The sequence below is a fragment of the Rhinolophus sinicus genome, chromosome 2 (assembly GCF_057876585.1).
Source record: "Rhinolophus sinicus isolate RSI-liver-muscle chromosome 2, RSI-T2T, whole genome shotgun sequence".
NCBI lineage: Eukaryota > Metazoa > Chordata > Mammalia > Chiroptera > Rhinolophidae > Rhinolophus > Rhinolophus sinicus.
Genome location: NC_142502.1, coordinates 88,393,300 through 88,421,180, shown reverse-complemented (window position 1 = coordinate 88,421,180; position 27,881 = coordinate 88,393,300). Strand labels below are relative to the sequence as shown.

Genomic DNA, 27,881 nt, shown 5'->3' with positions numbered 1-27,881 from the left:
TTGTAATGAGATATGTACCTCTTTGTTCATTGCAGCATTATTTACCATAGTCAAGACATGGAAACAACCCAAGTGCCCTTCACTGGATGACTAGATTAAAAAGATGTGGTACATATATACAATGAAATTGTCCTCAGCCAAAAAAAAAAAGATGAAATATTGCCATTTGCAACAACATGGATAGATCTTGAAAGTATTATGCTAAATGAAACAAGTCAGACGGAAAAGAACAAGAACCATATGATTTCACTCATGTGTGAGATATAAAACAAAAAACAATAAACAAACAAACAAAAAAAACCAAACTCACTGATAAAAACAACAAAATGGTGGTTACCAGAAGGGAATGGGGTTGAGGGGTGGATGAAAAGAATAAAAAAGGTCAAATACGAGGTGATGAAAGAAGATTAGACTTTGGGCGATGCGCACCCAACAGAGTATACAATTGTATTATAAAGCTGTACACCTGAAATTTACATAATGCTATTAAGCAATGTTACCCCAATAAATTTAATTTAAAAATATTATGTCTTGGAAATAGAATGAGTTGGGGAAATTTTCACATTGTTAACACAGGATTCAAAAAATTATCTGTATACTCTACATTTTAAAGTATGTGTGTGCATGTATTTATGCATGTGTAGGGAAAAAAATGTAAGACAAGACTACAAAATGTTAACTGTGATTACCTTTACATCTGGGAATATGAATGATTACTTCATGTCTTCTATATAAGTTTCTATTGTTCTGTATTTTCCAGTTGTGTACAATAGATTGAAAAAATAAAATTATCTTAAAACATCCATCACTATGATTAAAATGGTATAACCAGACTATAATAATATAATAATAATGATAATGATCATTGAAGTAACTATTACTTAACTATGGTTAAAATAATAGGACCTCCATAATCTGAAAAAGAGAAGAGTCAAGAAAATGTGAATTAATAACTATCAAAGGAAAGGAAATTTAATTATCATCCTATATGGATCAAATAGAAGAACCTGAACCAACAGACATTAGAAGACAGAATTTGGCTTACAAAAGGAAAACAACTCTAATAGGATTTTTTTAAGTGGGAACAAGTTGTCTCGAAAGCTTTTGATTTTTCTGTCACTGGAACTATTCAAGAAGAGCCTTGACCACAATTTTTCAGGAATCTTTTTATAGTGATGAAGCTTTGGACCGGTCTCTCCCACAGTGATTTTAAAACATGTATGCTACCAAATAATATCTAAACATTTCCTCACCATCAGAGATTTATTTCTCTGGTAAAAAGTATTACTGTTTCTGGGAATTCTCTTTTAATCTCCTTTTTGGGAGCAAAGTAGAATGCTTCACTAAGTTCAAAAGTAGTTCCTTTGAGGGCAGGACACATGTTTTCATCATTGTACACTTATTGCCTATAACAGTTCCAAGTAAAAATAAATACCTATTGCAACTCGTATATATATATATATATATATATATATATATATATATATATATATATATATATTTATTTTATTTTATTTTATTTTATTTTATTTTATTTTATTTTATTTTATTTTATTTTATTTTATTTTATTATTTTATTTTATTTTATTTTTAAAGCCAATACACCACTTCTGGTTAACCCACTACCTCAGATCCACTCCATCCTGCTTGTTGTTTCAGCAACATGTCTCACTCCTAGCACCCACTGAGTCTCTGGCCCCCAGTAGCTGCACAGAGAGCCACAAAACAAAACAAAGAAAGAGGGTAGACCAGGTGAATTATTTCCTTCCCCCAAGCTTTCTCCCCTTTGCCCCAAGATAGAGTGGTTCTGTAAAGGCTTCTCTCAAAGCATATCACACAGCCAAGAGAACAACCATGTCTCCATGAGAAGCTGTGGCCACCTTGTGTTTGTTTTCTCTCTTTTCTCCTTCACTTCTCTTTTTCTTTTACTCCCTCTTCACTGCAATTATTTGTCCTGGTAAAGCATGAGCACATAAGCTTTGTTTCAGGTCTGTTTTGCCAAGGATGTGCACTAAGATAGTAACTGAAATTTTATTGTGAGTTAGTGGATCAAAGGATAACAAACCATTTTATGAGATCTGAACGAGTGAGCTGCCAGTAAGTTCTCATACAAAGAACGGAGGGGAGAACTGATCTGTGGCCTGGAGGAGGCAGAAAGAGCCCTGGACTGAGCAGCAGCATGGGGCCAGAAACGTGATCTGATGATAGTGGGTGGACATGAGAGACAGATCAAGGACCGGTCTCTGTGTCTAAAGCTGGCTGAAGAAAAGTCTTACTAGTAAACTCACTACTTATCTTAGCTCTTCCCAAATGCCATGAAGCGACCTGCTAATGACACAGCATTTGCCAAGTCCTTTCTCACAGAGCTTAATTCTCATTATGCTCCCAATCCTTGTGTCCTTTACTCACCAACTCTCAGCTCCCCGCCTGCAATGACCATGCACGCCACGCTCAGAATGTTGCTTCTGTCCACCGGGAATTCTAAAGTCCCCATGACATAGAGGCCTTTGAGCAATGGAAGCTCTACATCGACAAAGACAGTCCTGTCTGCAGAGAGAAAAGAAATTGCTCAGACATGTAACCAAGACGAGAATTGCCTTCTCTCCTCTAGTGACTTATTCTGCAGTTCTCCAGCAAATTCAGGAGCAGCTTACATCGCTGCCTACGGCAGAAAAGGTGCAGTATCTGGAAGAACAAACACAGAGGGTGCCAAAAAAAGGTATACAAATTTTTTTGGAAAACTGTATAAAAATTGTAATATTCAATATATACCGATAACAAAAGGTGAATACAAGTCACGTTTGACTTCTGCAGTTACAAGAGGTGCTCAAAGTGGTTACCATCAGCGTCCAGACACTTCTGATTACGGCGAACTACTGCTTCAACATTGACCAAAGTGTCCACTTGTATACATTTTTTTTTGGCACCCCTTGTAGTTTGCCAAAGTCTAGGCCTTAAGAAGAGGCAGGGGAGAAACAGCCATAATTAATAAATTCTGCCATTTCTTAATAAACTGAGTGTTATGGCCAAAAGGCTTTGCTTATGCTCCAAACAGCTGTCCCAAGCCGCCTCTCTTTAGTGTAAATGTACAGACAGATAAAGTGCCAATGATTTGTCCTGTCCCTTCACTTTGGCTCTAGTTTCAGAGAGGTCAAGAACCATGGATAAGATCTTGGCCTCTGACTATGTGGATGTGAATCCAAGCTCTGTTACTTAGTAGTTGTGTGGACCAACAACTTTACCTCTTGGGGGCCTCAGTTATCTAATCTGTGAAATGGGAATAATAATAAAAATACCTGCTTCATTTATAGGGTTTTTGTGAGGGTTAAATGAGTTAATAGAGTTGAAGTGTTTATAGAGTACTAGTGAGCCATTCTCAATGCCCCAATTCCTACCATGTAAAGCAAAGTGTCTGCTATGTGCTCAATAAATGCTGACTATTTTCATTATCTGTACTGTTGTCCATTAGCCTGGCATGTTTTTAGAGCTCTTCAGACAACTTAAAACCATTTTTCTTCCTCTCCCCTTTTATAAAAATGGTTTCCATACAACTTCAGAAGAATCACAGATTTTTCCTAAAAGTAACAATAGAGTAATAAATTGATAAAAAATTATCACTTAAAATAGTAAATATTTTACATATTTGCCAAAGTACTGTGTTGCTTCCTGAAGCTCAGCAATAATTCAATACAAATTAAATATATCAAATAAATATTTCTGCTTAAATTTCAGGTACCATAATCACTTGACACACGTAAAGATTTTTAAGGAATTTTGTTAACATAATCTCATGTTTTATTTCAGGAAGTAATGCACCCTGCTGTTCTTAAGAACCTGCTTTTATTAGCTTTTCCCGAGTTGTCTTTTCTAGTCCTGCCTACTTCCCTAGCTATAAGACAGGTACACCTGCCTGTAGTAGAGACTGTAGGGTTGGAAACCAATCATTTTCCCTTTCCTTCTGGGTTCAGAGTTAGACTATCTCTTCCAGATTACTTTGCAGTTAGATGAAGCCCTGTGGCTGAGTTGTAGTCAATAAAATGCAGGAAGAATGGAAGTGTGACCTCTCTAGGCCTGATCCATAAATCCTACAGTATGTGCTCTCTCTTTTCCCTTCTCTCTCCATTGGACAGTAGGACAGTGGTCCCAGAGGTACAATCACAATCCAACAGCATCAGCACCATCCACTCATCCATCAGAACCAACCTAAGTTTTAGCTCTCCTAGTAAGCCATTCCCAGTCCCACCATGGAAATCTCTTTCTTGTCACTCTCCAGTGAAACCTTGTACATTCTTATGACAGAGCACTAAAGCATATCATTATAATTACATACATATGATTATATGTAAGGGGGCAACTGTCACTGGGCTGGTCTCAGTGTAATTATCTCTTTCTCTCCCACTGTTACTTCATTAGGTGAAGAAACCATCTATTTTTCAATATCCCTAGTGCTTATTGTTACATCAAAGATAAAGATGAAATAGACTGTCAAGTTTAGTTCCCTACACACCTTAAATTCAAGAGTTTACCAGTGACTGATAAAAAATGACTAATCAGGCTAACCAAATGGGGAAAAATATATGTATTTTTTTAATTTAAAAAATATATTTTATTTATATTTATTTAAATTTAATCACTGGTACTTTATAAACATGCATAAAAAGAGTGAAATATCTAGAGAATGTTCTATGTTTAACATAGATTTTATGGATTCATGACTAATATGACTTCAAAAGCAAGACAAATTATTTCAAGCAACCACCTTTGAAAACAAGAGTTCTATGCAATGGCCTTTACCTCTTCCAACCTATGGCCTTTTCTACGAATGTTTGGCTGTTGAGCCTGATTTTACAAACCAATGAAATTGTTCCAATAAATGCTTTCTCTCATCCATATCATAAATTCATAAAAGTAGGATATTAGTCCTCCTTTGAACATACTTTTCAGTTAAAATATGACAATTACATGAAATTTAAAATTTCCCTTTGGTCTTTATCACATAGCCCCTTAGAAGAAATTTTTCTTTTAATTGCCTTACCCACTCCAAACATACCAGCAAATTTCCCACAAATCACAGATAGCCTAATAATTACAAGCTCTATGAGAATAGAGACCATAGCTGTCATTCCTACTTTTATTTGCTCAGCACCTATCATATATTAAGTGCTCAAAAATAAAACCAAAGAAAAGTGCATGCATGGGCACACATATATCACATGTAAAATCCAATAGGTATCAGAGAAAAAGTGTAAATAAAGACAAGAATAGAAGCATTACTCTTATTTCTTTCAGTGCCACCTTTCCCTTTGAAATTTCCTGATCTGTCTGTTCACCTTCTTTCCTAATTTCTTTCCTCATGATGTGCCAAATCTTGCTAGGTAGTGGGAATTCAAATATAAGTAAGGCATATTTCTCATTATCAGATGAAGACAAATAAGAAAATAAATACAATGCAATATACTTGAATGATAACACAAGGTCAGACAATTAAGTTCACAAACTCATCCTAGAAAAAGTGCTACATATCTCATTGCTGAATATCACTATGGTCACCTTGGAAGTACTCCCCTTGGGAAGCTATGCACTGACACCAGTGCCTAGTCCACCCTTCAAAGCAATTTTGGAACTCTTTCTGGAATGGCCATCACAGCTGTCGTCATAGTACCCTTAATGTCTTGAATGTCATCAAAATGTCTTCCTTTCAATATTTCCTTTATCTTCGGGTAAAGAAAGAAGTCATTGGGAGCCAGATCAGGTGAGTAGGGAGTGTGTTCCAATGCAGTTATTTGTTTACTGGCTAAAAACTCCCTCACAGACGTGCCCTGTGAGCTGGTACATTGTCGTGATGCAAGAGCCATGAATTGTTGGCGAAAAGTTCAGGTTGTCTAACTTTTTCATGCGGCCTTTTCAGCACTTCCAAATAGTAAACTTGGATAACTGTTTGTCCAGTTGGTACAAATTCATAATGAATAATCCCTCTGATATTAAAAAAGGTTAGCAACATCGTTGCAACAAGTTCTCAAACTTAATTGTCAGACCTCGTATATTTTTTCATTATGTGGAGGCTGACCCTCTCTTTAGTCCCATCTTCTTCAAAATGAAAAATTTATCAATGTCCCTTTTATAAGAAAATTCTGCTAAAATAAAATAAACATATGTCCCCAAAAGATTTTTATAAAGGAATTCTCTTTTTATCACAATAACAGAGAGTACAACTATCATTGCAAGTAGCATAAGAATTCATCCTAATGCAGTCTCCAGAGATCAGCTGCAGGTTCAAATTGACCAACCTTCAGTAATAATAGCAAGTTTTAGAGGACGTCTCTCTGTTCCAGGTGTGGAAAATTAGAATCAACCGAATTCTCTAGAAGGAGGATTCTTTCCATGAAATTATGCAAGATATTTCAGAAAAATCACTCAGAAAGAGTTACTTATACGACCCACTTAAAAAACCTGAACGATAGACCACCTCTAGTTTAACTGTGGCCCAGTGCTTTCACCTTCTCTTGACTTGGCCAAGGCTACTCCATTCCACTCTGTCAGTGACCAATCTATCCTACTTAAGAGAATGAACACTGGCATATGGAGGGAACCATCTGGAATTTCTATTGCTCAATGGGAGGCTGATGGGGGAACAGATCTGGAAAGAGACTCCAAAAACAATTAATGAGTACCAGATGTAATTAAAGACTGCTTTTCCCCCCAAAGGAGCTCAGGACCAGCCATGGGGTGGTGCCTCTTGGTTCCGAATTACACCCTCTTTCCACTTGTTCATCCATCAAGCACTAAACATCCCACCATCTTTATTCTAGTATCATTTGCCAAGCAGTGTTTTGTTTTGTTTACAGAACGTGTTGTATTTGACAATTAAAAGGATAGCACTTTAGAAATAATATCTGGAAAGTTAACATATTAAGCAGCAATCACCTTTATTTCCCCATGTATCAAATGCAACACAAAAGTAGCAACAACAAAGAGGCTTTAGTCTTCTATAAATGCATTATCTCTCTTTAAGACCAGAAAGCCTGAGCCAAATCAAAAGGCAGATGTCTCTCTGAAAGAGGGTTAGGGCTTCTTTTGAATCAGGAATAGCCCGACTACCATAGTTACAAAGCATTCCATGTAATTTCAACACTAGATTTAAACTCCGTTTTTTTCCAGAGCAAAGTCAGGGAATCAAGGTCACTATTGTATAGCATTCCAAGGGTCTGACACTTGTCTAAATCCTGTAGAAATGAGATCAAGGGCAAAGGGCACAGATCCTGGGAATAATGATGGGGTCACATGAACAGGCATAATTTAGGGCAGGCAGACCCACTGCTTGTATGGTATTCACTGTATCAGGCCCCATAACTTAGGTGGTGAAGACAGTTTCCACTACAACCCTGCTATTGTCAGGAATGCAGCCTACACCAACTTCAGACATAGCTCAGACTTCTGAGGGAGAGTGATGGCATGCAAGGGCAGAGCGGGACATTCAAGGACATACAAGGACTGTAGTATTTGTAGGCTTGGTATTTTCCATTATGTACCTTCCATAATTAATGGGTTTGTTTTTACACTCACTCTTGGCCCCGATACTTTTCCATGAATATGCAAACCAATGGCAAAGTAAGTTTTAATGCCATTGGAATCACTATTTAATGACCTAATCTTCCTTTTTAAAAAGAGAAGAATATTTTTAGCTCTAAAATGACTACTTTAAATATGTGTTTACATAGTGATTGGTGGTGTTTTTTCTTTTTTTTCCTATAGTCTTATTTAACTTTCGGTAAATCTAACAATTTATCCAAATAGTCTATCCCAACATGTGAGAAAAGCTGGCATATCCAAAGAAAGTACTCTTAAAATAGAGTGGAAGTTCTCATACATAAATCATTCACAGGTATGAAAGGTTAACACGATTGAAAATTAGTGTCAAGTCGACTACTTTGCAGAGATGATGGTATCCGTTTATCAAGAATTCATTCTTTTGTAGAAAAAGCAGAACAAAGAAGTCCTAGAAGATAAGGATGCATTCTTTCTACAACTAAATTCTTATCAAAGTACTGCTAACTTTATAGTCTGCCTTTTTCAGTAAATCCACACAGGTGGTTTCTTTATTCTAATCTGCTTATCATTTTTTTTTTTTTTCATACTGATCTTAAAAATAGGCAGAAGAGGCAGTTTTCAAAGTGCCCAGAGGCACATGTTTCAAAACTGAAAGCTGGCTTCCTTAAACCTTGAAGAAAAACCATCTGCCTGCTTGGTAAATACGTGTGTGGCGGGGAGGACGGTGGTAGAGGGAGAGGGAAGGAAAAAAGCTCCCCTCATTCCCACCTCATAGAAAGAGTCTAATTCAAATTTTGGATAATAAATGCTCATCCCACTACCTGACTTTCCCAATCACATAGAGAGACACGCATCATTCCCATAGTAAAATCAACATTTTAAATTATGATATTTTAATTGATCCAATAAAATATTTAACATACAGTGTTTATCTCTTCCTCTAGTCTATACCATCTGTTGTTCAAAAATATTTGAATCTATTTGATAGGAAGGTCTTTAAGTAAAATTACCAACTGTATCAGATCAATCCTCTGAATCCCAAATTCTGAAAGGAAAATGACAGAAGGTGCTGCTGTTTTCATAAAAATAAAAAAGAATCTGTGCCTTCTTTCATTCCAGGCTTTCTTTGTTCTGTTATGTTTTTAATCTTGAGATGGTTTTATGCTGCTGTTCTCTCCATAAGACCTCAAAGAATTCAGGGTGGCCAACTTGGTATTGTCTCTTCTTTTTAACTACTTTAATATTTAAATAATATTAGCGTACTATTGACATACAAAAAGCTGTACATGTTTAATGTATACACCTTAATGAGTTTAGAGATAAGTATACACCCATGTAACAACCATCACAATCTATGCCATAAATCTATCCATCCTCTCCAAAAGTTTCCTCCTGCCCTTTTAATTAATTAATTTATATTATTATTATTTATTATTATGTTGTGATAAGAACACTTAACATAAGATCTACCCTTTTAGCAAGTTTTCAAGTATAGAATACATGATTGTTTACCATAGGGACTTTGCTGTACAGTAGATCTCTAGAATTTATTCGTCTTAACTTAACTGAACTTTGTACCCTTTGACTACTACCTCCTCCTGGACCATGACAACCACTCAATTAAAAAATGGGCAAAGGAGCTGAATAGACATTTCTCCAAAGAAGACATAGAAATGGACAACAGGTATATGAAAAGCTGCTTGTCATCACTAATCATCAGGGAAATGCAAATAAATACTAAAATGCGATATCACCTCTCGTATTTTATAAATAAAAATGCTTTTATAAATAAAAATGTGTTTACAAAGGACGTGGAGAAAAGGTAATCCCGGTATACTGTTCATGGGAAATGTTAATTGTTGCAGCCACTATGAAAACCAGTGTGGATGTTCCTCAAAATATTAAAAATAGAACTACCATTAATCCAGCAATCCCATTTCTGGGTATATACACAAAGGAAATGAAAACAGGATCTCAGAGACATAGTTATACTCCTGAGTTCATTGGTATTGCCATTTGAAACAAGCTCCATGGTGTATGATTGCTCAGATGTCTCGAGTCTTAAAAAACAAAACAAAACAAAAAACCGGACCTTGCAATCCCCAGAAGACCTAAAAGTAAAGAGTGTGCACTTTGATAAATTTGATGTCAGATGGTAAACTACAGTTTGGCTTTATCCACATAATTCTATTAGCTCTCTACACCAGTAATAAATCTGTATTAACCTGGAGTTTGGGGATAAAATTCCCCTCCAACCCTTATAGTGAATGATACAATATATGTGAAAAAGCAAAGCTGGTAACTCTGAAGGGATCTAATTATTAAATTTTTACATGTTACAGTTAGTGTTCAAACCCAATGAGGCACTAAACTTATTTGCATATGTTGGTTTTTGTTTTGTTTTCTTAAGAAAAATTCATGAGACCTACTTCTAGTAAATAAACATATTTTCACACTTCAACCCTGAAGAAAAAAATCTGAAGATCTATGAAATAAGCAATTGATTCCTGAATAAGGCTATTTATGCATAGGTCCATGCAGCAAATATTATGTTAAATGTGTTTATCTCCCCCATTAGTTCTTTTTTATAAATAAATCCTCTCTTTGTCTCTCTGCTGTACACTAGAGAAGGTGATATGTCCTGAAAACTATGAGAGTCTTTATTTTTCTTTAATGTTATTGATTAATTTTTTCTCAAGCTTTCAATTGTTCATTCAAATGGGGGAAAAAAACCCAAAACATTATTAAATTCCTTAAAGATAATATGCTTGTATTCTATTTGTTTTTTAAAAAAATTACACACAGTATTTCATAAATGCATAATTGATGCTTAGGGGAGAGTTTAGAACACCTGACTAATAAATATTAGTAAATAACCTTTATTCTACATTTTAATATATTGTATCAAAATTTATAATTTTGGAGCGAACTAGTCTATATTTTATGCTCCTAAATTCATAAAGTGCTTATATTCTATATAAATACAAAACTTACTTCTGTAGAGGTTTTCACTGTTCTCAGCATTTCCATATTTTCCATGGTTATATATTTTAGAAATTTCCAAAGCCTTTAAGAGGTTTTTTTGTAAATTTCAATAAATTACATGTAGCCAATGCAAAGAGTTCTTGCTTGGGGTTTCCAAAATAAGTTCCTTTCCCCTTGAAGTCAAATACTATACCAGAGATGATGAAGGTTTCTAGAACTTTTATTCACTATCATAAGGTTTTCAATAATATCTAGATTGTACAACCTCTGCCAATGTCCCAATACTCTACAATATCTCCTAACTGCCTAGCAAAGATACTGAAACCCCTATCTTTGTTAATACCTTTTTTTAATCCAGGGTGTCTAGAAGTCCCCAAGAGAAGAATAATATATAAAGAAGAGCATTATCACTGACAATTGATTTTGTTATTCATTGATTCATCCATTCATTCATTAAACAAATATTATCAAGTTCCTGTCAGATATTGATACATGCCAAAGAAACAAATATAAATAAAACAAGAGAAGTAAATATTTTTATGAAACTTATCAGGTGAGTTTTTGGAAGAAGAAAGTAGACCTGAATCCTTTTTAATATTTACTCAGATACTCACCAAAATAATCATGGTAAAGCAATATTTTAAAGTAAAGAAGACAATATCTGTTCCTCCCTTCCTTGTAGTGCCCATCGATCCAACTCCTGGAAACCAGTGTCCTCATTCGCTCATAACTCCCGAATGGCCAGGATCCCTCTGCTGCCCCCACCTACCTACATGTCATATCCAGGGTCTAAGTAGTTCTCCAGTTCTAGTTGCTTCTCAACTGTGTCCCCATTCTCTCCAGGTTCCATTCACTAACACCTGACTAATAAAGAATTTCTGTAGGACTAACACACTGGTTGATTCATCTATTATGATTTGCTCAAGAAGCAATCGGGTGCAGCGGAATACTCACCATACTCGAATTCAGATAAACCTAAGTTTGAATCCCAAATAAGACATTCCTTGGGAGAACTGCTTAGCTTCTCTGATTTTCTGTTCCCCGAGTGCAAAATGAGAGGAATGGTATTTCATGGAGGTGATAATAAGGATTAGGTAAAATACGACACGTAAAAGTATTGTCGTGCCTGGTACATAAGGGCATAAAACTATTAGCTATCACCTGTTTAGCATGCCCAACATACATTTTTGAATGTTCACACTATACCTATCACTCTGCTGTGCAGTGAGCCAAAGAGACACATCCTAGCTCTCGTGAAACTTAAAATTTTGTGGAGGAAATATACATTTAAACATAATCACCTAAATAACTATGTATAACAAACTGCTAAGTGGTAAGAAGAAAAATGTATCATGTGATGGGGATAAAGTGCTCTAGAGAGGGAAGTAGCATATATGAAAAGTGAGAGAGGTGGGGAAAAACTCCATACTTTCCAAAGACTGGAAAGTAGCACGGGTGCCTGGACTGCAAAATTTGGAGGAGAGTGGGAGAGGTGGGGGCTGGAAAGGTAAGCAAGGGGGCAGATCAGGCAGGACTTTGGAGGCTAGCCAACAGACTGGATACTTTATCCTAAGAATGACATTAAGCCAGTAAAGGGTTTTAAGCAGGGAAATTATATGACTCATTCATATTTTTAAAAGCTCACTCTGGCTGCAGTGGAGAGGAACGGAGTAGATGAGGGCAAGCGAAGGAGGAGAATAAGTAAGAGGCACTCTTGTGGTTCCACCCCAGAGGTGATAACGCATTAATTAGGGTGTGAAAGGAAAGATGAAGAAGAAACGCAGACATATTTGAGAAATAGTTATAAAACAGAATATACAAAATTTGCTGAGGTGTCAAGAACATACCTGGGCAACCAGCAATGGGAGAAGACACCATGGACCGGAATAGGGGAAGATGGAGGAGGAGCAAATTGGCAGCTGGAAATGGCAGACTTATGGGGGACAGAACAGAAACGGAAGATTTGGGGTGTATTGTTTCAGTTTGAGTTATCTGTAGGTCCTCCCAGTGGAGATTTCAAATTGACCATATGGGTCTGATACTTGGAAAAGGAAAACATCATTTCCCTGGCTTCTAATACTACCTGTAGGTTGACAACTGTTAAATTCCTGTTCTCACAAATCACCAAGGAAGCAAAGACAGAATGAGAAGAGAAGAATCAGTATCTAGAAGTCAATAAGGGCTCAAGAGAATTTTTTAAAGTCATATTGACATACAAAAGGTATGTGTATACTATTAGGAAGTATTCTGTAGGAGGGAAAGCCTGCAGCTAGGGAAAAAGAGACAACTGAGGTATCTGAAAAGCAAGACCAGTCTAGGATGCAGAGAACACTGGGTGAGAGTGACCTTTGAGAGAAGGTAAAACTTCTTCTGTATTATAACGAGAGAAGAAGATAGGGGCACGTGCAATCCACATGCATTCATCTCCTTTCAAGAGGAAACTGAGAACTAGTACAAGTGTAAAAATTAAAAAACCCTGCAAAGACTGTGAACTTAGGAGACACTTTCAGCTCACCTCTAATTATACAATGTGAACATGAGACTCCACCTGCCACTACCAATCAGAAATTATCTCTATTACAAAACTCTGTATGAAAGAAATCTGTATATCTGAGCATTTGGTTTAGTGTCTGCCCGAAAAACTGTAATACCTTAACACCATCTAAATGGGATTCTTTTAAAAGTAATCGATGAGAACTAATACATGAGTGACTGCTGTATAAACATATGAAGTAGTTAAGGTTACTAATGTGTTCGTGCCTATATATCCACAGATCAAACCAAACACGTGTTTTACATATGGAGTCTTTTTTGCCATTTGTTCATTCTCAGCTAGAGACCGGTTACATACTACAACATGGATGAACTTGAAAACATTATACAAAGGAAAAGAAACCATTGTATGATTTCATTTATGTGAAATTCTAGAGTCAGCAAATCTATAGAGACCAAAAGTAAAATAGTGGTTGCTTGGGGCTGGGAGGGATGGAGGAATTAGGGAGTTGTGGCTACGGAGTGCAGGGTTTATTTGGGGGATAACAAAAAAGTTCTAAAAATAATTGTTGTGATGAGTGCAGAACTCTATAAATATACTGAAAGCCACTGAACTGTATACTTCAAACGGCTGAATTGTGTGGAATTTGACTTATACCTCAATAAAACTTAAAAAATAAAGAAGTACTTAATATACTAATATAGAACACTCATCAAATTATATCTTTTAAAGCAAGGAGCAACACAGTTTGTAATGTTATCATTTGTGTAAAGGAAGGGGTTAAGGAAAATTATATCTACATATGTATAATTACAGGAAAAATGGTATATACAAAATAAAGTATCTCTAGGCTAGAAGGATACCCAGGGATCTAGTAACATTGTGGTTTCCAGGGAATGATAGTAGGTGGCTGGAAGACAAGGAAGAAGGGAGAATTTTTAGTGAGTAGTTTTTTGTGTCTTTTGAATTCTGAGCAATGCAAATACATTAACTATTTTTTTTAAAAAATTGTAGCTGAAATTAAAAATAAAGACTAGTTGCATTCTTTTTTATTTGCTACAAGCAAAGTTATAGTCTGTATCTGTGTGTGTGTGTGTGTGTGTGTGTGTGAGAGAGAGAGAGAGAGAGAGAGAGAGAGAGAGAGAGAGAGAGAGAGAGATTCTTTTCTTGAATTATCTTCTTGTCTTTGCCAGACTTATAATTTCCTTCCACTACTATGCCTTATAGGCAATGCCTTAAGAAAGAGACTTGGCTGTGCAGTCTTCTTACTTGACTTGCCTTTTCTGTTCCTGTTTTTAATGTTTCTCAGTTTACATTTTGGTATGTAATGCTGCTTTCCCACCTATCTCTGTCTTGGCCACTTTTACATTTGGATATTTGTAAAATGCTACACATTGCTGGGTGCGAATCTAGAATTATCTTGACTCTTCTTTGGCACTGAAGAGTCCCAAATGTTTTAATTTGTTCTGACTTTAGTTCTTGCCTGCTAAATTAATATTTGGACAAAACCAAACTCTACAAAGTTCTCCTTATTGCATCTTTGCTGGCTCATATTCATTCGAGTTCATGAAACAAGGATTTATGGGTAGGAAAACAAGGAATTATAAACAAAGATAAGCAAAGAACCATAAAAGAGAGCTATTGAATAGTCAATATTAATTCAATAATATCAAGAACTAATACCCAATTGAGCAAATAGAAGAATCTAGCTTCAGCATATTTCCAGAGATATTTTAGAGGCTATATCCATGAAAAGACAACAATTAGCTGTACGATATTTTTTAAATTATCATCAAAAATAAATTATAATCAGTAGATTGAGTAAATAGCAAAATGAATGCCACTAAGAGTTTGCACTGGAAAATCAAGCTCATAGATTCTCCCAGAAACAAAAAGAATAAAAAGATAGAAAATATGACAAAAAAGGCTTATATGAGTAAAATATAGTAATATACCCTGAAGTCCTAATATCCACCTACTTAGGAGTTTCAAAAGGAACAAAATAAAAGACAGGCAAATATCAGGGAGAAAATTATTAAAGAAATAATTTAGCAGGGTCAAAGAAAAATATATTTTGAAAATAAAAGGGTCTGGTGAATAAGAAAAATCCTTAAAGTTTTCCAAAAACAAATTACCTATAAAATATAAAAATCAAATAGATTTCAGTCCTGTGTGCTAGAAAACAATAGACAAAATCATCAAACTTCTTTAGTTCCTCTATGCATGAATTCCTAGATGATGTATGTCAGCAAACCACATGTAAATCCAGAAAAAAAGGAAGATGTGGGATATAAAAACAGATGGTATGAAGAAAATCAAGGAAAATTTACAGATAAATCTAAATAACTGTTAATGTACAATATTAAAAACATAACTTCAACTAAATCCTCAACTATAAATTGTAGATAATAATTCTATATATCAAATAGGGTTATTATGAGGATAAGATTAATGTGTAAAACACATATATATCAAACAGCAAAATCTTAATTAAATGCTTTTATAATCTCTTTAATTTGTGCTAATCTGGTGGCCAAAAATAAATATTTAACTTTTTAAAATTAATATTTTCCTGACTGGTAGTGAGGTTGAGAATTTTTTTCATGTTCACTGGCCATTTCATTAATTTCTCTATAAATTTCGTTTTTTGGTCATTTGTATTTTTCTCATTCAGGAAAAGAATTATAGGGTATCTTTGTATATTATAGATAATAATATGTATTGTCATGTACTGTGTATTATATTTTGTTTCCATGGCTCGAGTTTTACCTTTGTTTAGAATTACTTTGATCATGGGGAGGTTTTTAATTTTTATGCATCCAAATTTTTCCATCTTCTCTCTTATGACTTCTAGGTTTCTGTCTTGTTCAGGGAGGTCTTCCACATAATATAAACAGAATATAATAGTTTCTCATATTTCCTTTTAATTCCTTTATACTTAACATGGGGCTTTTTAGTTTATTTGGCATGGTATGACTTGATAATGCCACAGAAATATATTTTTTTAACATACAGGTAGATAACTTTACCAACATCATTTACTGAAATTTAGTCTCTTTCCATGGTTTTAAAATGCCATCCAAACCACTAACTGAATCCTCACATATCCACGAGTGTGTTTCTGGACTCAGTTTAGTTTCACTCACTTCCATTTCTCTATTTATCTGTTCCTATGACAATACATACCAATTTGATTGCTAAGCTTTATCTAGAGCAAGCCTCCCTAAATTAACCTCTTCCTAAAAATGTTCTTGCTTATTGTTATCTATTTGTTTTTTCCTAAAAATGTTAGAATCAGCTTTTCACATTTTTTTTTTTTTCAGCTGCAATTTTAACTGAAATTACTTGAGGTTAAGATTCATGTAGGGAAGAATCTTCCTGTGTCTTCCCTACTAGTATGTCAGTTCCACTTATTCACCTAAGTTTTGAGGGCTTTTTTTTTTATGACATATGAATGCCTTTTTAAGTTTATATCTAAGTATTTTATATTTTTTTCTTTCAAAAGGAGACTCTTTTGTCTGTTACCTTTTCTAACTGGCAATTGTTAGTATATAGAAATGCTGTTGTTCATTGTATGTTGGTGGTGTTTCCAGCCATTTTACTGACCTCTTTTGTTTAATGGTTTCTCACTTGAAACTTTTATATTTTTATAGAAAAAACAATGTAGGTTTACCAATAATTGTTTCCACCTTCTAATGGTTATGACCTTTATTATATTTTTCTTATTCTATTACATTGTCTTGCACCTCCAGTAATAGAAATGATGGTAAGTACTCATGTTTTGTTTCTGACTCTATCTAACAGGATGCAATTAATCTTTCATGGTTATTTATGATGTTTCCTGTGGATTTCTTGTAAATATTTTATATCAATTTAAGGAAAATTCCTTCTATTTCTAGCCTAATAATTTCTGTTGTTATTGAATAGGCATTGAAATTGATCAAATGCTTTCTCTTTTATAGATGGGGAAGCCTTTGGGGAAAATCCTCTTGATACTCTTATCCTCTTTATGTCACCATGTAAACATTTTCCCTTTGGGTGGGAAGCAGACAACTTTGACATACTGTGATTATTAGCTTTTGCCCTTAGCAAATTATACAAATAGCTCTGTGTCCCATTCAAGACGAAGACTGTATATTTTTCACACTAAAAAAAAAAAAGAAAAAAAGCAGAACATGGAATGCCTTCAAAAATCTTGCGTGAACTAGATGCTTAGATTTTATATTTTAGATTCTTCTATGAAATAACTTGGAGAAAATTTTCTCAATTCAAAAAATGTTGAGAGATTTGTGGTTAGATACCATTATAAACCTACAATTTCTGTTTTCAATTCATCTGCTCCTTCGTCGGCCTTTCCCATCCCATCCTTCCCCACTATCCTAGAATAGTTTTCTCTGTTAATTCACACTTTATGATGTTCCTTATTTGTGTTATCTTTGTCTAGTTTTAGAACCAATTTTATAGCCTTGGAAGTGAATTGGGAAGTTTTCTATCTTTGGGCTCTAAATGAATTTATAATATGATGATTATGTGTTCCTTGAAGGTATGGTCTGCATTTTTTTAAGACGCATTCTAGATGATTTCACATGTAGGTTGGTTGTGGAATCCACTTTGGGAATCAACTGGCCTGAAGACATTCTCCCGTTTATACAATAAATATTTCTTGCTGTTATATTATTTGTAAAAGTGAAAAATTGGGGGGAAAACCTTAAGTGTTCATCAGTAAGACAGTAGAGTAGTTCAATGAGTCATGCTACATCGTTATTCTGGAATTCTATACAGTCATTTAAAAAGATACAGTAGATTTCTCTTTAGTGATATGATAGTATCTCCAAGATATATTAACTTTTTTTAAAGTCACATACAAATACTTAGAACATATTTTCATGCTGAATTGGGGTACATTTTAGCATGGCATGTAAGAGCTCTGGAGTCAGACTATTAGGTTTAAATTTTGTCCCTCTATCAATAAGCTTCATGATCTCCAAGTCTCAGCTTTCTCAGCTAATAAAGTTAGTAATAGCACCTCATAAGGTGGTTATGAGTGTTACAAAGTGAATTCATCTAAAATGCTTATGATGGAGACTGACATATAGCAAAGTGCTCAATTAATTATATTTTGTAAAGCTACACATCATACAACTAAACACACACATTGAAAAGAACCATATAATCCCAATTGAGAATAGCAGTTATACAACAGAAGGCAAGAAGAAAGGACTGAAGGAGTCTTTGATATTTTGCTTTGGATATATTTACATTATTTTGGACAAGAAAAATTTTGTGTATTATTTTGACTTTTTAAAACAGAATAAAGTTACAGAAACATAATACTAATTGTAAGGCTGCCCAATAATATATGAAATTGGATATATAAGGAAAGTATTGATCCTGGTACAAAGCAACATGAAGGAAAGTATGAACAAGACGGAGACAGATCTGGATGGAACTCCTGGCTCAGTCGTTACTGGCTGTGTGATCTAGGGAATGGTACTCTAAGCCAGGGTTCTTCAAAACTGTGGTCCATGGATGCCCTACTTCTGTACTAACTGCAAAGTTGTTTCAAAATGCAGATCACTCTTACTTGAAACTCATCTCACTTGATTCTTGTGCATGCTAAAGTTTAAGAACTTCTGCTCTCAAACTTGGTTTTCTTGTGTGTAAAATGCAGTGCCAATGTCACAGCCTCTTTATGAAGCTTCCGTGGAGAAAATAAAAATTAAGGCAATTCTTGACACACCAAAAAAAAAAAAAAAATCTGAGCTCATATTATATTAATGGGCATATTATTATAAGTAATACTACTATTAATACCAAGTTATAATTATTTTTATTATTATTAAATGAGTATCCAACTATCCTCAATGTGTCGTATCTTTCCATAGCCTTATATTTACATAATTTATGCCCTTTTGGCTCAAAAAATCAAATTTGAACACCTCTCCTGTTTTCTACATGTTATGGCCTTCTGATTTTAACCCAGCCTCTCTGACCATTATTATTCAAATAATCTGAGATCTTGGAAAGGCAAGTTGAGCACTTGGAACTGAAATTCTGGCATGGTCCTTATTAATGCTATGTGATTTGGATTTGCCTGTGATGGTATATGGTGGGATTAGGATGGGAAGAGAGAAGATACTAAAATAGTAGACTTTATAAAAATCGTGGTTACATTTTCCTCTGAGTGAGGCTTGAACTGAACATGGTAGGGGAAAACTGTTATCAATAAAGTCTTCTATTTTCTGAGCACCCACCAGTCTCTCCCTTCTCTTTGTTACCTGAAAATCCTAGGCATCAAAGTTGCATTCCCCTTTGGTTCTAGTTTTCCTATTCCCTGGGGTGGGGTGCGGGGAGTCCACATTTCTCAAACAGCTTTGGGGAAGAGACTCATAACCATACTTAATGTATAAAAGCTGTGGTTTTCATGCAAAAACCAGGAAAAAATGCAAAAGCTCTCTGTAGCAGTTTAAAATCCTTTAACTATTTCCTTCCCTTTCTACTTGAATGATGGGGCCAGCTTGCTCTGCCTAAAGCCTTCTCTCAAGTGGTACTTTCAGATGAAGAAGATAATTTAAGAAGTGTTAGAAGCCTTTTTAATTGATTCAGACTCATAAGGTACCATTAAATACACACCAGGTAATACGCTAGGAGCCTAAAAGACTTACTGCTCCTCTCCTATTTCTTGTTATTACAAATAATTTCCTCACCAGTACTATGATTAAGGCCTTACCTGGTTTACAAACAGCAAAACGTGGGCCCCTTTGCAGTAGCCAATGTCATAGCACTAAGCAGGCACCAGTGTTTTCTCCTTTACACTCTTCCTTTTATAGTTTCACCCCCCAAAAAAAGAAAACAAACAAAAACAGGTGCATCCACACTATGCAAATGAGGAAAGGTAACCTCTGAAACTATTTCACAGCAAACAGAAGATCCTCAAGCTGCTTGCTAGCTAAAACCACAGGAGGTGTGTCAACTGCCTAGATGCTAAGCCATGGGAGGCCTGCAGGCTGGGAAAGCTGTAAATCCCCGGAGAGCTCTAAACTCCTGATTGGCAAGCCACACCAGGCCCCTCAGTTCCTCAGGTGCAGATCCGCAGGAGGCCCATCAACTGCTCAGGTGGAAGGTGCAGGGAGGAGGGAGGAGGCAAGCTGTGTGGAGTAGCAGCTTGAATGAAAGGCCACCAGCTCACCAGGGGAGAAAGGAAATGAGAGGCACCTACTGAGAATACGTGAGTTCAGAGAACTACATTAAGGAAAGGAATGAGCCCGCTCTCTCTTGCATAAAGTATCTTCTTAACTGTGGGAAGCACAACTTATGAAAAGTAAGTTTCTGGCCCACGGATTCTAAATAAATGCTGGTGTTAAATGATTCCCAGTCTGGGTGCCAAGGCAGACCACCAGGGCTCCCCGACAAAATCAGCACCTTCTAGTCAGTTGCTAAGGCTTTCAAGGACTTACCATCCTCCACCCACCCCTTGGTTGCCAAGATTCTCAGCATGACAGTGACAGCTCTCCCCTCAGTTTCCAAAATCCCTACATATATTTTAGCAGAGACTGATTGGGTGGTATGTGTGTTTCACTCTCGTTTACTCACCAGAACATTCATTGAGTATCTGTAACATGCCAAATCCTGTGCTTTGCACTGGAGAAATATAAAATGAAATAAGGTATGTCCTCCTCCTCAAGGTGACATAAAAGTAAATAATAATTACAGAATAAGGATATGTAATAGAAATATACCCAGTTTGTTGTAGAAATGCAGGGGGAGGAGAATTAAATCAAATGGGATTCAAAGACAATTTCTGGGAGAGGTGACAGTAAGTTGAGTATTAAAAGACAAAAAGGAGTAATTAGAAGAGAAAAAGGGGAGAGGAACCGGGAGAGAGGTGGGGAGAGTTACAGCTAGGCAGAGAAAATAGAAAATAGAAATGACTGGAAAGAGAAATAGTTGATTCCATCCAAGAACAGGAAGTAGATGAGGGTGACCGGGTAGAGAGGCATGCAGGGAACTGGTGGGCAATGAAGCCAGATAACATAGGATCTTGTAGTCCAAACAAATGACTTAGAGATTTACCCTGAATGCATTCAGAAGTCCCTGAGTATTACACAGCATCAACACACAAGTATTACAGCATCAATACACAAGACCAAAGCCATAGGAAAACTAAAACTTGCTGCTTTTGACGTTAAGGTTTTTCAGGTTTCCATAAAGGTTAACCTATTTGTCGTGCAGGGGATCCTGCTCGCTGCGCCATTTGTCATGCAGGGCGTCCGGCGGGGTCTCTGGTCCCGCTCCCCATACAAGAACACAGGATATGGTGAGGCCAAAAAGGAACACCCACGGAGCCATAGATGGGGGAGTCATACCACTATATTCTCTCTGGCGGCACTATACTCTCACTGGAGGCTGGATCCACACTGTCCGCAAACCGCCATCCACACTTGCCAGCCCAGCCGCCATCTTCTTGCTAGCCCCCGTTCTTTCTCTCCTCCTTCTCTCTGCTAGCATAGCCACAGCAGTTATATTAGTGGCCAATGGCTCACTGGTTACAGCTGATGGCCAACTAGCCACAGCTGATGGCCATTCAATCACATTGATGGCCATTTACTACCTGAGCCAGCACCTGTCTATGTGAGGCCGAGAGCCTGGAAACTACTTTCTGGGGCTCTGCCCCCACACTATTTTCAAAAATTAAATAGATTCCTAAAGTCAAATTTTCTAACTTCATATTTTGTCACTTAATTTAAAAAACGTATATAAAACCATATACACATAAAATGATGCATACCATATGTATCACATATTTCACTAGCAACTGCTTTTAAAGGGGGTGTTATGCGGGGCGGGAGCAGAGACCCCGCATGACACCCTGCATGACAAATGGCGCAGCGAGCAGGGTTGCAACAACCTTCGCTTTCTCTGGCCTGTGCTGGTTGGGGAACCGTCCACATCTTTCCACCTCTCCACGGGGCTCCATCTCTCCAGCAGCTGCATGGCTTTTCCTGTGCTGGTGGGAGAACCATCCAAGTCCTCAGTGTGGGGACAGAGCCCCAGAAAGTAGTTTCCAGGCTCTCGGCCTCACATAGACAGGTGCTGGCTCAGGTAGTAAATGGCCATCAATGTGATTGAATGGCCATCAGCTGTGGCTAGTTGGCCGTCAGCTGTAACCAGTGAGCCATTGGCCACTAATATAACTGCTGTGGCTACGCTAGCAGAGAGAGAGAAGAGGAGGAAGAACGGGGGCTAGCAAGAAGATGGCGGCTGGGCTGGCAAGCGTGGATGGCGGTTTGCGGACAGTGTGGATCCAGCCTCCAGTGAGAGTATAGTGCCGCCAGAGAGAATATAGTGGTATGACTCCCCTACCTATGGCTGCGAGGGTGTTCCTTTTTGGCCTCACCATATCCTGCGTTCTCTTGTGGGGAGCAGGAGCAAAGACCCTGCATGACACCCTGTATGACAGGGGGCATTTATTGTAATTAATGAACACTAAAATGGTATTAAAATTCAAATAAATGCCAAATATTCCTTCTCTAGATGAGTATAATTTTAATCACATATTCCAATATTATTTATAAATGTACTGATAAATTACACACACAACACTAATGTAATAAATATTATCGACATAATAAAACATAGACAAAGAGAAAATTTTCAAAGGATAAGAGGAAAATAAATAAAAGTAAAGTTTCTAGAATTTTCTCTCAGCTCCTCAATGGATTATCTTTCATGCCCCATTTTGGAAGCCATTGCATTGACAGCTAACAAATGCCTAGACTCGCCTCCCCTACACTCTTAAATATATGCATGTAGTGAAAGGGCAATATGCTATTCATTAAAGCAAATCAACTAAATGAAGGAAAACAGAGACAAGTAGAGTAATCAAGGACGGTGATGACATAACATGCTCAACTCCAGGTGATCGCTGGGTAGCTGATAAGAGACTAAGGCAATAGATCATGACTTGATGAAAACTGATACCTTCCTTTAGCTCCCAGGGGTCATTATGAAGGTTAAGAATAACACAAATTATGAAGCAAGCTCCTGATCCCCTTTATAGTACAAGAAAAAGCAACCTGGGGGAAGTCAGAGTAGTACAGGCAGGATATTGTACCTAAGGAGTGAAGGGGGAGTCATGGGGCTTCCATGATAGCCTCTGCTCTCTCATATTAACCAGACCTCTGGGATCTCAGAAACCGATTTTTATTTCTAGATCAATTTTCAGGTGTCTCTCAGAAGCATTGAGGAGTCAGCGACCTGGGAACCGCTCTACATCAGAGGTATGCGTCTATATCTCTTTGCCAGAGGTAGCATTGTTAAGCTTAAATCTTATTTATAAGATTTGAGCCATCGTAGGATGCTGCCCACTTCCCTTTTCCACAGGGTTTTTAGTAAGAAAAGCTGTCACTGTGTTGAGGATTAGAATTACATATACCTGAACTTGAGGAAGGAAACTCTGCTCTAGATACTCATTTCCCCAGACCTCTCAAAAAGAAATGACTTCCACACATTATCTCCTGCCGAGGGGAGAAGGAAGGGGCCTGTTTGTCAGTGTGAATGCTCTGATTCAGAACTATAGCCATGTCCCCAGAGAAACCACCCCAAGGCATCTGGCCTCACTATGCCAACAACAATCATTCCTGCTGATCCATCACAGGTCCAGGGATTATGCCATCAATAAATATGGAAGAGAGGCGCTGGGATATAATCAGCTTTCCATTCAATTCACCATTCATTCATTCATTCGTTCATTCACTCACCCACTCACTCATTTAACGAATAAGCAAAGAGCACCTACTCTGTTCTGCACTGTACTGAACGCTGGGAGCACAAAAATGAGAAGTGCCCTTTGGTACCAGTCACGTGCTAGAAGACAGCAGAGTGATGCCTGCCGTTTGCACTGCTGAGCACAGCCCAGCCAGTCCTGGCACCATGCAGGAAGCTCACCACCTTCGTGAAAACGTTTGCGAAGGTTTTACAGACACCATCATCCCACACACTACTGCTGCCTGAGAAATGCAGGCAGAGGGGTTAGCCCACTGTTAAACCAAAACCCCAGCTCAATCTAGGTAAGAGCAATGTTTTTTTTTTAGCCAGACACTAAATTGCCATCAGGTGATGTTATCGTGTAACTAAAGAGAGGCAAACAGATGGCTTCAAACAGGATTCAGGGCTTGCAGAGCATCACTCATGTTACAAATGAAGAAAAGCCAGGAGATGCTATTAGACACAGAGCAGGTCCTGGAGAACACAGCAGCCTGACAAACAGAATCCTGGTCTTAATAATGCATGCATAACAAAAGGCAGTCCCACCCCATGTACGGTTTTGTGTTCATTGCTATTTATTCCAAATATGAGGATATACTGCTAAGAAACATACATTCCTACCTTTCTCTTAAAATCTACTTTATGGTGGTGTTGTCTGTTGTTATCACCATGACCCTTTATATCAAACCCCATGAAAGGCTCTATTTTGATCCTTCCCATGTGTTTCAATAGGGATAGTGTCATGAACTAAAGAGACTCAAGGAATTTGGAGGCTTGGATTTGAATTTCTGCTGTCTCTGATCTCTAAACTTTTTCTTGGGCCTCCCTTTTTGGGTCCATTTTCCTCAGCTGTAAAATGAGAGACAACCATGGCAGAGACACCTAGTGGCCTCCCAGTATTTTTTCTCTCCTTCCTTAATAATAAGACCTTCAATTTTTGGCTGAATACATTGTGACCCAGCCAAAAGATTACATTTCCCAGCCTCCTTTATAGTTAAATATGGCCACTTGGCTAAATTTTGGGCAATAAGATGTAAAAAGAGGTGTCACCTGTGATTTACAGGCATAATCCTTTCTACTTCCTGTGCCTAGAATGGGGTGGCAATGGCTGGAGCTCCAGCAGACATGTTGGAACAGATTGACTTTGGGACTGGAAATGGAACATGGTGGCACAAGATAAATGGAGTCTAAATCTGACACCATGGAACAGACTTCTTTTATATAAGAGAGATATAAACTTCTATCTTTTGGGTCTTTTTTTATTCACAGAAGTCATAGTCTTACCTAATACAACTGGCTACCTAACCTCATGCAATGGTTGCAAGAGTTAGACTAAGTATAAGAGTACTTTGTACTCAGAGTGTTTCCCTAAAACTGTGGCATTGTGAGTTGCTCTGTGAATAAAGGGGCTCCATGGTTGAACATCTCTGAGAAACAGCACGTACAATATGCCCCTGTGGAAATTACGCAATTCATATTATCATAGAAAAGGCTTTAAAAAGACCAAATACAAAGAAATATATTTATCTGCGTTTAGTCCAAAGTTTCCCAAACTCATCTGACTTTGTTATCTTTCTCCCATTTGATGCTTGTTATAAAGAGCGAGTTTCATAGGAAACAATTTGAGAAATTCTAGGTAAATATATTATTAGTTAATATATACACGGTTGTTTTTAACCTTACAATATGGTTTACCTAATTGAATCCACTTCCATTCCAGTCCAGGCCCTCATGGTATATGCTTTCATAATTCTCTAAATGTTTCCTACAGCACATTTATTAATTTTATTAGGTTACAATTGTATGTGTGATTACATTTTTGTCTCCCTTATAGGCAGTAAGTTTCAGATAGATATTGGAACTGTTTTGCTCACCATTTTATCCCAACATGAGGCAAAATGCCTGGCACATAATAAATCATGTGTCCGGTAAATAGTTGCTCAACAGATGCATGATTTCTGAACTCAGCTTTAATATCAGGCACATTGTAGAAATGGCAGTGATGAAATAAGTGTAAATCAACTTTGGAAGAGGAGACAATGCTTACTTTGAGGCAGATTTTTAATCACTTTTGCTATCTTAGATAGCATGTAGGCCATTAACTCCTCCAGGGCCCGTGGGGAAGCCTAGTAAACTGAACATTGGAAAGCCCCTTCTAAGGGAGCATTATTTAATACTACACAAAAGAAATCCTGAGTAATATTGACCTAATGATTAAATACAAAAATTTTAATGAGTTTTCAAATAAAGGGAAAATAAACGCTCAGCGTTGTCAGCAAGACTCCACTACAGGCACGAGTCAGAGATACTGCAGGTTCAGTTCCAGATGACCGCAATAAAGCGAGTGTCCCAATAAAGCAAGTCATACTCTTTTTTGCTGATGAAGGGTCTTGCCTTCATTTTGTAAAAAGTGCAACATCTGTGAAGGTCAGTAAGACAAAGCACAATAAAATAAAGGATGCCTATACTATCTTTCTTGGCCTAGCTATCCAAGAAAGATCTCTTACATGGCTAGAAATTGAAGTTGCCTCCCAGCTAGAGCTTATCTGAGGTTGCCAACCAGTGTGATAAACGGGGCCTCTCCACGTGATTTGGGATTCCCATAGCCTCAGGACTGTGTCCCAAAAGGAAGCATTTCAATAGCAAATAAGACATCTGGCCAAACGGTCTTCTGATGCAAGGGTTTTTGTGACTCAGCCCTGGAAGTCCCAGAACATGGCTTCTGTTACATTTTATCGGTCAAGCAAGTTACTAAGGCCATCCCTGCTTCAAAGAGAGGAGAGTGCGCCCCCGTCTCTCTGGGGAAGGAACAGCATACAGTTACAGGGAGGGAAGTGATTTATGGCAGCACTTTTTGAAGAATAGCTACAAAAGACAACATTTAAATTATGATATAATTAGAACCAGCACTATAGTGTTAATTAGTGCTCTCATAAAGAAGCAGATATATGTTTATATCACAAATTTGATGTTTAATATTTTGATGGCTGTATCACTGTAACTGTTTCTTTTATAATCCTATTTTATTTTATTAAAAATATTATTCTGAGAACAGATCTATGCTTTGCCAGACTACTAAAGGGACCTAGATCACATGTTGAAAAATTAACAAGAATCCTGGATTGTACAAAAGTGTGGTGACTCAAGTTTTGACAATGAGCCACTTATGCCATTCCTGACCCTATTGGCCAGGCTGCACCTCTAATCACCTCCTCACCGGGCAAACTTCTTATCTTTAAAGATCTGCATATGAAGAGCCTCATACATCTCTCTGAAGAAAGTATAATCAACTCAAGAAATGGCAACTATACCTAAACCAATAATTGGGAAATCATGAATTATTTAATTCTACATTCCAAGAATATCTGCATGGAAAACAGACCATAAAGTATAGAGCAAAAGAAGTACATAATTCAATTATATCAAGTGAAAAATGCCCTGCTCTATATGAACGGCCCCGAGAGCAGCTGTTCCTTACTTGGTTCATACTTCCCCAGCCCCAACCAGGAGGGCAAAATACATATGTAATCACTCAGGTCCCTTTTTTTGTAAAAAAAATTCCTGTGTCTCCTCAAAGAATATTAATTCCATGAGACAAATTTCTTGAGGGAATAAAACTAGGTAAAATATAAGTTCATGCATTTAAGGCAAGGAAAAAAATTACATTAATTCTCAGCAAATTTGTAGCAGTTCAGGTCATCGAATATGGGGTTAGTAAGAACTTTAAAAGTGATTTCTTAATAAGGTGATTAACTCATCCTGGTTTGCCATAGACTTTCTAGGTTTTATCATGAAAAGTTCTGTGTCCCAGGAAACCCCTCAGTCCTGGGTAAACCAGAGTAGTTGGTCACTCTATTTACTAATGACTTTAAAGAGATTAGCTCCTAAAAGCCACGTGCCCAAAATAAATTCCAATAGATACTGGGTTCAGTATTCCAAAGTTGAAAGGAATTAACCCTTGTACTCTGATGGACTACTGCTTATTTTAAATATAACCTTCAATTCTTACCTACAGAACTGACTTGTAAGAATTATACACAACTCTCTAAATTAAAAAAAAAAAAATTGATTGTGTTGCTTTATATTT

At 37.0% G+C, this 27,881-nt stretch overlaps 1 protein-coding gene across 8 annotated transcripts in view; it reads right to left on the bottom strand.

Moving 5' to 3' along the window:
• Positions 1-27,881, bottom strand: part of PKHD1 (PKHD1 ciliary IPT domain containing fibrocystin/polyductin) — a 429,303-nt gene that overhangs the window by 154,593 nt on the left and 246,829 nt on the right. For 7 of the 8 annotated variants that reach the window (XM_074333066.2, XM_088795661.1, XM_088795662.1 and 4 more), the window contains one exon: positions 2,410-2,547. The exons of the other annotated variant lie outside the window; for it this stretch is intronic. In XM_074333066.2, the coding sequence (XP_074189167.2) occupies positions 2,410-2,547 (138 nt within the window). The remainder of the gene's footprint in view (positions 1-2,409; positions 2,548-27,881) is intronic. 8 annotated transcript variants of the gene reach the window in all.